Source organism: Erpetoichthys calabaricus, chromosome 5 (assembly GCF_900747795.2).
Source record: "Erpetoichthys calabaricus chromosome 5, fErpCal1.3, whole genome shotgun sequence".
NCBI classification, from domain to species: Eukaryota; Metazoa; Chordata; class Cladistia; order Polypteriformes; family Polypteridae; genus Erpetoichthys; species Erpetoichthys calabaricus.
Genome location: NC_041398.2, coordinates 144,074,191 through 144,085,449, shown reverse-complemented (window position 1 = coordinate 144,085,449; position 11,259 = coordinate 144,074,191). Strand labels below are relative to the sequence as shown.

General features: G+C 38.8%; 1 protein-coding gene across 1 annotated transcript in view; it reads right to left on the bottom strand.

Annotated features, from left to right (window-relative positions):
• Positions 1-2,819: 2,819 nt before the first annotated feature.
• The window catches only part of LOC114651983 (caspase-7-like), a 64,113-nt gene continuing 55,673 nt past the window's right edge, over positions 2,820-11,259 (bottom strand). The window contains exons 5-6 of the mRNA XM_028802119.2: positions 5,216-5,333; positions 2,820-3,441 (exon numbers count right to left, since the gene is read on the bottom strand). Of these exons, the coding sequence (XP_028657952.1) occupies positions 3,212-3,441; positions 5,216-5,333 (348 nt within the window). The 3' untranslated portion in view covers positions 2,820-3,211. The remainder of the gene's footprint in view (positions 3,442-5,215; positions 5,334-11,259) is intronic.

The window sequence follows — 11,259 nt, the reverse complement described above, 5'->3', positions numbered from 1 at the left end:
ACCGTGATTGAGGACCCCTGTTCTATTTGGACTACATTGCTTTTATATTTTTATTCTTTTTATCTAGAGTGATTGCAGTAATAAAGCAAACATTAGGGTGCTAGATGCAAGGGGAGTTGCCATTTGCTCATCTTTGCAGGGTTATCAAGGCTGAGAGGTCGGACTTCAATAGGCAGAACAACTGAAGTAGAAGTAAGACATTGTTTGACTGGTAAGAGTCATATAACCAAAAAGTGTTGTGTTTTCGTGTGTCACGAGGACACCCATATGTTTGGTAGTACTGGTGATATTAAGTCTCTATGTAGAGTACAAGTACTAACAGTAACAGGTATTCAGGCATCACTCTTATATCTACTTACGTGAAAGTGATCACATGTGAAATATTGCAGTGTGACTGGCAATTGGGCATGATTGAAGTCATTGTCTGGCTAGGATCTCTATGTGTGTGCATCTGTGTGTATTTTACTCACAGATCTCACGGTAATGCAGTCCTTACTTATTCAATATGCTGTTGTTTATTATATCCCAATTTTGTGTATGCTAAGTTTCTTTGTCTTAGTTTTCTCTTAATTGCCTCCTTTATGTGAAGCCGAGGAAGGTGGGGCCATTCTAATTATGTAGCTGGAAAAGAAGGTTCAGGTTGTACTGAAGCATCAGCGTTGTGTTTTGGTCTTCTATTCCTGTTTTTCATCTGTACTTCTTGTGTTCTAGTATTCTGTGGCTTTTTACTCCTGCATTTGCTATAGAGTATTGTTTACTGGATTCTGATTTAGGAGAGTATGCTTAAAGTTTTTGCCATTTAGGTAAATCCTACTTTTGACTTTTTTCTACCTTGTCTTTTTCTTGTTTCTTTTTTCTTTAAATAAATTATTTTGTACATTTATTTTGGACCAGGACTTAATTATCAATCTCTCCCTTTAAGTGATTTTGTAAGTCTCAGACCTTTTTTGATAGTGTAAACCCTAGGCCTTTTTTGAAGTTTTTAGCCCTGAAATCATTACAGTATGTTGATCCCATTATACTACTGTCATTTGTCCATTGTAGACATGCAATTAAGGATCTCATTGTACTTTGTAATTATGAAAATAAAACTGAACATGACCAAGAAGATCAATACAAGAATTCAAAAATAAGAACAAATACACAAACTTAACTGCCAGTATGATTGCATGACTAAAACCTGGCCTGGAACCCTTACAGATTTTATTTTTTTCTCCAGCCTTCTGGAGTTTTTTTTTTGTTTTTTCTGTCCACCCTGGCCATCGGACCTTACTCCTTTTCTATGTTAACTAATGTTGTCTTATTTTAATTTCTTACTTTGTCTTTTATTTTTCTTTTCTTCATTATGTAAAGCACTTTGAGCTACTTTTTGTATGAAAATGTGCTATATAAATAAATGTTGTTGTTGTTGTTGTTGTAAAAGTAGTTCGAAAATCAGGAGTCTGTTTAAAGAGGAGCAGTTGCATTTTATGGCAAAAATCACATTTACATGTGGGAGCTTTGAAAAATGTGTGGTAAGAAGTTGTTTTGTTGTGAAAGGGTCCTAAGGTGACCCTATTTTCTCTTTTAGACTCTTTATTACGTAGACCATAACAAAAAATCTTTAATTCCATACTCTTAACCACAATGCTAGGTTTGACTGTTACTATAGTACAATATTTCACTCTTTCATTTACATCTGTGAACCAAAACAACTAGATGGAGTACCATAACAGGCAGGAGAGAAAGTTGCATATTTATTCATGCCTTATAGATACTGTGTCTCAAGTTGCAGAGTATTATGAATGGCAGCAAAATAATACGATGTGGATACTAGGCTACCAAGTGGCTCTTATTTACTACTACTCTCTGTTTACTATGTCATCATGTGAAGAGGTACCTGCCTTCTTTGGAATATTGTAGGACGTTTTCCATAGCAGTGGAACTTTCTGAAGCCTTAGGGACAGATTGAACAGGTGACAGAGCCCGCATAGACACTAAACTGGAAACCAAACAGCACAGCACTTCCAGTGAATACTGAACAAGCTTGCGGTTTAAATCCAGCCCTTTGACCCAGAATTTCATGGGGTCATCAGTGTGCTTAGATTCATGTGCACTGGTGTACCCCAGGTGGTTTTTCAGCATGCAGTCCAGCTGCTAGTAGTGACTGCTGCTTCTGCCACCTTTTGTCTGACTGGATCATTGAGCATAGAGAAAGTCTCCAACAGATTACCAACCCAACAGCTGCTACTTTCAGCTCTCTCATGGATATGTGTAGAGGTGGCAGGTGGGGAGGGGAAGACCTCAACCAGCTTGTTGGTAAGGATGAAACAAGGGTGGCCACATCCAACATTGGCTACTACAGCTCTGTGAGGACACACTGGCCTCACAAAGCATTAGGAGACATTGGAGAAAAGCATATGATCAGAACAAAATCTCTAACAAGCCCAGTAAATTTGTTTTGAAAACACTTTGGCGAATGAAGTCAGTTGGAGCAGCAGGTTTTTGCTCTTCCACTTCTACTTTGTGTTTTCCTTAAAAAACACTCCTATTATATCATTTAATAATTAATTTTCAGTGCTTTCCGCAGCTGTTAAAAGTATCAATATATTAAGAAACAGAATATATTCTTAGTTTGTGGCTATTAGATTACTGAGTCACTTTCTTGTTTCTTGTACCTTTTTTATTTAACTTTACCTTATTACCTTAAGTTTTTTGTCATTCACCTTATCTCCCAGATTTTTGATTTTTCTTCAAGCTGTTGTTTCTCTCATTCATGCCTGGACATTTTGCTTGAATCTAACGTCATCCTGTTTTCTATCTTTAATGTGTACATTTCTTAAATTTTATTCATCTTGGCTTATGATTTTATTCCTCAGCCTTCAGGTTATCCAATATACTGTACATTTTAAAATCAACCACAATGTTAATGATTCCAGGATAATTCTCTGTATCCATTGAAGCCCAAACACCAAGTTAAACAAAAAGGGTGCATGCAGAAGATAACAGGGTAAATTCTTGGTCTAATAACATTTGTAGTCAAATAAGTGAAAAAATGTAGTCCTCATTACAGAATGTTTATTAAAATTGAGGTAACTATTAAGTCAGCCTTAGTTTCAAATGCTGTAATTTCTCTATTGAGTTTTATTTACTTATTTTCCACTCAATCCATCCTAATTATTTTTATAAGGTGAATCTGCAATTAAAAGCAGTTTGTAGCTGTAATATAAATTTAAGAAGTTAAATACAATTCCTTTGTCAGCCTACTGATGATGCATGGCATCTGACTTTTTCCGTGGGTTGGGCAGTAGTAAGTATTTGATCGGAAATTGAAGGCAACTAAATTATTAACTCTTGTGAGGATTTTTATTATTTCAAGCCTTTTGCCGTTTTCCTGCAGGACTTTACACAAGGTCTGGATGAAGACAGATCCAGAAGATTCATTTCTCCAAGAGTAGTAACCTAAAAGAAAACATAAAAAACTTTGCCTTGATACAATGTTAGTACTAATGAGTGATTGTAATTGTCATATAGGGGTTAAAAAGGAATTTCGCAAAAAAGAAGGCTGTTTTTGTTTAGTGCAACTTGTATACTGTGTAGTTGCCTGCATCACTGCAAACACCATTTATCTTATTTTCTAGCTGTTGTCACACACACATGCAAATCAGATGTTCACCTTCAGGCTCATCTGAGGAAACCAATACCACCTCAGGACAAGAGGGGGCACTGTTGCTAATAGTATCTTTTTCAGTTCCCTCAGCTCAGAGAAGACGCCCAGTGTGGGCAACTGACTCCTCACCTTCTGGTCCTGAGGACTATAAATTCAAAGTGAACCCAGAAAGTTGTGTATAATTTGGACAATTTGCAGTTCAAACCCAGAACTGAGCAATTATTAAGAGGCACTGCAGCCCTGTGCTTTGTTTGTTTTGTGTCACAGAGTGCTATTTCTGTTTCAGCTGGTACCATTATTAACTGGGGTGACTGGGCTGGTATGCTACGATTTATTTTGGATTCCATGTCGTACCTCAGTTGAACACACTGTGCTACCCATCTAAGACAGGTTCAAGTCTAAGTAATCAACATAGACTCAATGTTAATGTTTGCAGTGCGGTGTGTCCATCCAGTTGCTATGTCTCCATTACATGACATTTACTACAGGATTATGGATTAGTAAAAAACAGTGTTAATGTTTATTATACACCCTCTGTTGGATAGCAGAGAGGCATGGCAACTAGATGGACACACTGACAGACATACAGACATTTGTTCCTTTATGAAGGTGGATTTTATTACTGTTTCTCTTTATTTCTCCTCACAAATTGAATTAATAAATTACTGATAAGAGAAACAATTCACTTTAATATTTGAGAGGTTTTAACATAAATGGAGTTTCCTTTTCAAGGCAGACTACTTATACCACTACAACCATCTTATCAACCACAGTGGCAATGATTTTATTTTCTTCAATTTATCTTTGAATTTGATATCTTTATTACCAACAGGTTACTACCACTGCCTTACAATTCCAGAATGGTTTAAAAAATCTTGCCCAGATGGGTTAAAATCTTGCCCTAGCCCAGCGTTTCTCAACCTTTAAGTATTTGCGACCCGAGTTTTCATAACAGTTTTAATCGCGCCCCCCTAAGGTTTTTTTGAAAGGAGCCCACTAATACCAATTTGTTCTTTTTTAATTAATGATATATCATAGATGCATATTTTATTATACCTACTTAACTTTTATCGACATTTATCTAACTCTATATTTATTTTTCCAGTATCAGAATGTAGTTTAAGTTAATTTGTTTTGGTTTCAATAGATGTATTTTTCATATTTTCGATTCTTGTTTTCTTTTTTTCACATCTTCGCGCCCCCCTTTTTGTTACTTCGTGCCCCCCTAGGGGGGCCCGCCCCACAGTTTGAAAACCACTGCCCTAGCCACTGTCTGTCTTGAGTTTTCACATTCTCCCTATATGCTTATGTGGATTATTCCTCTTATTCCATTTTTTATCTCTATGACAAGTTGGTAACTCAAATTAGCAACTCAAAATTGGCTCTGAATGAGTGAATGTACAATATTGTTATGGACTGGTATCCCATTCGGGATTCAATGCTACTAGGATAAACACTAGGTCCAGACATAGCTAAAAATAGATTAAGTGGGCTCATAATAAAGAAGAATATTTCCAACTGCTGTACTTTATAAGAATGTAAGACAGGAGAAGTCCTAATAATTACCAGCAACTGTTGAATATCCACACAAAAAGTCCTCCTCTGGAATATCTCGAAAATATGTGGAATTGCTTTCCATGGAATCTGCCTCAATGCCTGAATCATATTTTTCTCCTCTGCAGGCCTGGTGAGAAAAGGAAAAGGTTATGGAGGCCCAATGTACATATTAAAATTACACCATTCTATTCAATACCATAGTATCTTCATTAAAACAAATAGCCATTAATTCATGCACCCATTTTCTGAAATCAATTCCATTATAGGGTCCAGCACAAGGCAGTAAGCAGCCCAGGTTTGGACACCAGTTAATAAAAGGGTACTCTCAATCCCCCTCTCACTGGACCAATGGCAAATACAGTGCCCTCCATAATTTTGGGGCAAACAAATTTTTCTTTTCCTTACTCCTCTGCTCCACAGTTTAAAATTTCAAATCAAAATATTCAGATATGATTAAAGTGCATGTTGCAGACTTTAATTTAAGGGTGTGTGTATACATTCTTGGTCACATCATGTCATACTCTTTCTACATGGTATCCCCATTCCAGGGAACTATAATGTTTGGGACAATTGGCATCACAGGTGTTTGTGTTTACTCAGATGTGTTTCATTGCTTCATTTGTTCAGGCATAAGATACCAGGCTAGGCTTGCTTCTACCCTTTGGAGTTTGTAGTTGCTGTTTTTCAACATGAGGACAAGAACTATGCCATTATTAGATTGAAAAACAAGAATAAAACCATTAGTGATAAATGATAAAAGTATAAGATTGCCTAAATTAACTGTCTGGAATATCATTAAGAAGAAAAAACACACTGGTGAGCTCAGTAATTGCAAAGGGACTGGTAGGCCAAGTAAGATCTCCACTGGTGATGACAGTATTTGGTCATAAATGCCTGTCCAACAAATCAGAAACAGTCTTCAGGAGGCAGATGTGTGTGTGCCGTTCTCTACTATCTGCAGAAGACTTCATGGACAGAAATATAGTGGCCATGCTGCAAGAAACAAACCACTCTTTAGTCACAAAAACAGGATTTACAGATTCCAGTTTGTGAAAAAATACTTAAAAGAACCTGCACAATTATGGAAAAAGGTCTTGTGGACAGATGTGTCAAAGATGAACTTGTATCAGTGTGATGGCAAGAGCAAAATGTGGAGATGGAAAGGAACTGCCTGAGATCCAAACCGTCCCACCTCATTTGTTAAACATTGTGGTGTGGGTGTTACAGCTTGGGCATGGATGGCTGCCACAATCATTGGCTCTCTTATCTTCCTTGATGATGGAACTGCTGATAGCAGTAGCATAATGAATTCTGATGTGTATAGAAAATCTTATCTGACCAAGTTCCAGTAAATGCCTCCAAATTCATTGGAAGGCAACACAGGAGTTTTTCAAAGCAAAAAAATGGGAAATTCTTAAATGACCAAGTCAGTCACCTGATTTCAATCCAATTGAGCATGCCTTCCATATGCTGAACAGAAAACCTAGGGGATAAGCCCCCAAAACAAGTAAGAGCTGAAGATGGCTGCATTTAGAAGCTTGGCAGAGCATCACCGGAGCAGATACTCAGCACCTGGGGCCTCATGTACAACATCTTGCATAGAATTCACCCTAAAACAAGGCGTACTGACAAAACTAAATAGGCTGAAATCAAACAAATCACCAGAACCAGATAATAATTACCCTTGAGTTCTTAAGGAGGCTAGTGAGTGCATATATAAACCCTTGACACGTATTTTTAGGAAGTCACTGCACACTGGAGAGATTCTGGAGGACTGGAAAATGGCAAATATCATCCCATTATATTGTCACGCTTTGGTCACAGATTTGCACAGAAACACAGGAAGTTGTAGAGACAGAAACTTTATTCAAACACTGCAAACAAACATTTGTCTCTTCAAAAGTTTAAACGTGCTCCTTGAGAAGACAGAGATGACAGTTCTGCCTCACAATTAAAAGAATGCAAACATATCTTCCTCTTCAAAGGAGTGTGTGTCAGGAGCAGGGAAGGTCAGAGAAAGAGAGAAAAGCAAACAATTAAAAACTGACAGGTGCTGTTCAGTCTTTTAAGTATGCAAAGTAGATCGGCTGCAAGTAAGCCCAGCAAGCAAGGGAGCAATATGAAGGTTGTCTTTTAGCGTTTTTTAACCTGTAAGGGTGCGACCAGCCCCCCAGCTCACACCCCCTCCCTCAGCTTTATTCACATTTTTGTGAATCAAGCAACATTCTAAACCAGGCTCAAACAAGCATGACAGGACATCAGCATTAATATGTTCAGAGCCGGATCGATGCCTCACTGTAAAACTGTAAGGTTGCAAACCCAAAAACCATCTCATGAGATGAGAGTTTGTTTCCTTCTTACGGTATAACCACTGATGTGGAGCGTGATCTGTCACTAATGTGAAATTTCGACCCCATAAATAATAACAAAGAGCTTCCACAGCCCATTTTATTGCCAAGCATTCAACGATAAACATAAATCACTTGGCTTTCTCTTCTTTCTTCTTCTTCTTCTCCATCTCTCTAACCTCACTCTAATTATTAGTCAGAAGAAAGAAGCCTGTGATCAATTTACTAAATTAGATTTTTCTTTTAACATTACTAACTGTGCTACCCGTCTAAGAGAGCTTGAAATCTAAGTAATCAGCATAGACCTTATTGTTAGCGTTTGCAGTACACCATCTACAGTGCATCCGGAAAGTATTCACAGCGCATCACTTTTTCCACATTTTGTTATGTTACAGCCTTATTCCAAAATGGATTAAATTCATTTTTTTCCTCAGAATTCTACACACAACACCCCATAATGACAACGTGAAAAAAGTTTACTTGAGGTTTTTGCAAATTTATTAAAAATAAAAAAATTGAGAAAGCACATGTACATACCGTAAGTATTCACAGCCTTTGCCGTGAACCTCGAAATTGAACTCAGGTGCATCCTGTTTCCCCTGATCATCCTTGAGATGTTTCTGCAACTTAATTGGAGTCCACCTGTGGTAAATTCAGTTGACTGGACATGATTTGGAAAGGCACACACCTGTCTATATAAGGTCCCACAGTTGACAGTTCATGTCAGAGCACAAACCAAGCATGAAGTCAAAGGAATTGTCTGTAGACCTCCGAGACAGGATTGTCTCGAGGCACAAATCTGGGGAAGGTTACAGAAAAAATTCTGCTGCTTTGAAGGTCCCAATGAGCACAGTGGCCTCCATCATCCGTAAGTGGAAGAAGTTCGAAGCCACTAGGACTCTTCCTAGAGCTGGCCGGCCATCTAAACTGAGTGATCGGGGGAGAAGGGCCTTAGTCAGGTAGGTGACCAATAACCCAATGGTCACTCTGTCAGACCTCCAGAGGTCCTCTGTGGAGAGAGGAGAACCTTCCAGAAGGACAACCATCTCTGCAGCAATCCACCAATCAGGCCTGTATGGTAGAGTGGCCAGACGGAAGCCACTCCTTAGTAAAAGGTACATGGCAGCCCACCTGGAGTTTGCCAAAAGGCACCTGAAGGACTGTCAGACCATGAGAAAGAAAATTCTCTGGTCTGATAAGACAAAGATTGAACTCTTTGGTGTGAATTCCAGGCGTCACGTTTGGAGGAAACCAGGCACCGCTCATTACCAGGCCAATACCATCCCTACAGTGAAGCATGGTGGTGGCAGCATCATTCTGTGGGGATGTTTTTTAGCGGCAGGGAGTGGGAGACTAGTCAGGATAAAGGGAAAGATGACTGCAGCAATGTACATAGACATCCTGGATGAAAACCTGCTCCAGAGCGCTCTTGACCTCAGACTGGGGCGACGGTTCATCTTTCAGCAGGTCAACGACCCTAAGCACACAGCCAAGATATCAAAGGAGTGGCTTCAGGACAACTCTGTGAATGTCCTTGAGTGGCCCAGCCAGAGCCCAGACTTGAATCCCATTGAACATCTCTGGAGAGATCTTAAAATGGCTGTGCACCAATGCTTCCCATCCAACCTGATGGAGCTTGAGAGGTGCTACAAAGAGGAATGGGCGAAACTGGCCAAGGGTAGGTGTGCCAAGCTTGTGGCATCATATTCAAAAAGACTTGAGGCTGTAATTGCTGCCAAAGGTGCATCGACAAAGTATTGAGCAAAGGCTGTGAATACTTATGTACATGTGATTTCTCAGTTTTTTTATTTTTAATAAATTTGCAAAAACCTCAAGTAAACTTTTTTCACGTTGTCATTATGGGGTGTTGTGTGTAGAATTCTGAGGAAAAAAATTAATTTAATCCATTTTGGAATAAGGCTGTAACATAACAACATGTCGAAAAAGTGATGCGCTGTGAATACTTTCCGGATGCACTGTATTGGAATTTATTTTGTAACAAATGTATTATTAAAATACTTTGTATTTGTATTCCAAAATATGGCACACCACAAACATTTGAGCAATACAACGCATTTCTACAAATGTTTGTTATGCTCCATCTGTTGAAATGACAAATGCAATGCATATGTTTCTGCTATACGCCATTTGATATGGGATTTACAGTGTTAATGTTTGTGATGCACCATCTGTTGGAATGTGAAATGTAATGTATTTTAATACTACACATGCTGGTGACCAGATGAACACACAGACACACAGACATGTAGGCACTTATACTTTTATTAAGGTGGATATGGTTGTGTTAACCAATATTAAGGCGAACCTTCAATCCTTCAAAAGTTGCATTTAACTGAGCTCACCAGAACTCATGGGTCAAATTTCCTGTGCCTGCTTAGTTTTTGACCAGTTCCCCAAGGCCATACTGGAAGTACTCCAGTTTGCCAAGGCCATCCCAAAGATATCTGAGTTAGGTGTATAGGTACAGTGCCCACAATAATGTTTGGAAGAAACAATTCAGATGTGATTAAAGTACACATTGCAGACTTTAATTGAAGGCTATTTGCATACATTTCGGTCACACCATGTAGAAATTACATGGTTCTCCATATCAGGGCACCATAATGTTATGGACATAACAATGGTGTGTATATTAAAGCAGTCATATTTAATACTTTGTTGCATATCCCTTGCATGCAATGACTGCTTGAAGTCTGCGATTCATAGACAACACCAAGGGCCTTATGTATAAATGGTGTATACTGTGCTATCGCTCCCTTGAACTCTCAGATCAGACGCCAGACACCAGATAAAAGTCCAATAATTATTATTTATTATAATAATAGTGTGCACAAAGCACCTACACTCCACTTTCCAATAATAAATCAATAATCCAATAATTCCAATACAGTACAATAACAATAATCCTCCACACCTCCCAGCAGCTCAGTCACCCTTCCTCCAAACTCGGCTTGATCTGCTGGGGTTACCCATAGTTCTTTTATACTTTTAACCTGGAAGTACGTCATTGCTTCTGTCCCCTGTAGCATCCCCTTGTGGCCTCCATGGTATCCAGCAGGGCTGTGCATTAAAACTCCAATGTCCATGAGGCCCTGCTGGAATTCAGGGCACCTCCATGTTGCAGGGAGAGCTCCATCTGGCGGCCTGGGGGTATTGGCCGGGATAAACTGCCAGCCATATATCACAATATGCACAGAAATGTTACGTATGCCTGTTTCCACGCTCACATCATGTATCAGAACTAAACTTGGTGTAAAGCCAGGCACATTTTCACAGCAGCCTCAGACTATAAGTACACACATTTCAGCCTGTTTTGTAAATGGACATCAGCCAGTGTCAAAGCAGTGCTACTCTTTTTGTGTGGTTTCCCTTTCTTTTTCATATTTGCATCCATGACATGGAGTTTATCAAAAACACCTAAATTAATTGCACATCATTTACAAATATAAAGCACTTGATTGTAATCAGTCTATAACAATGTAATGGTGCATGCAATTACCAAACTATTCCAGCTGCTTTGGCAAAGTTAGAAGACATCACAAATGGAAGAATTAGAAGAGTGCATGTATTTACAGATCATACTGATTTCTTGGTCCCATGATAATATCTGGCGCTTAAGTCAATTTTGATTTCCAACAGATGTCCTCTTGCAGCTGTAGGCTGAACTGGCGCCGGCTTTACAAA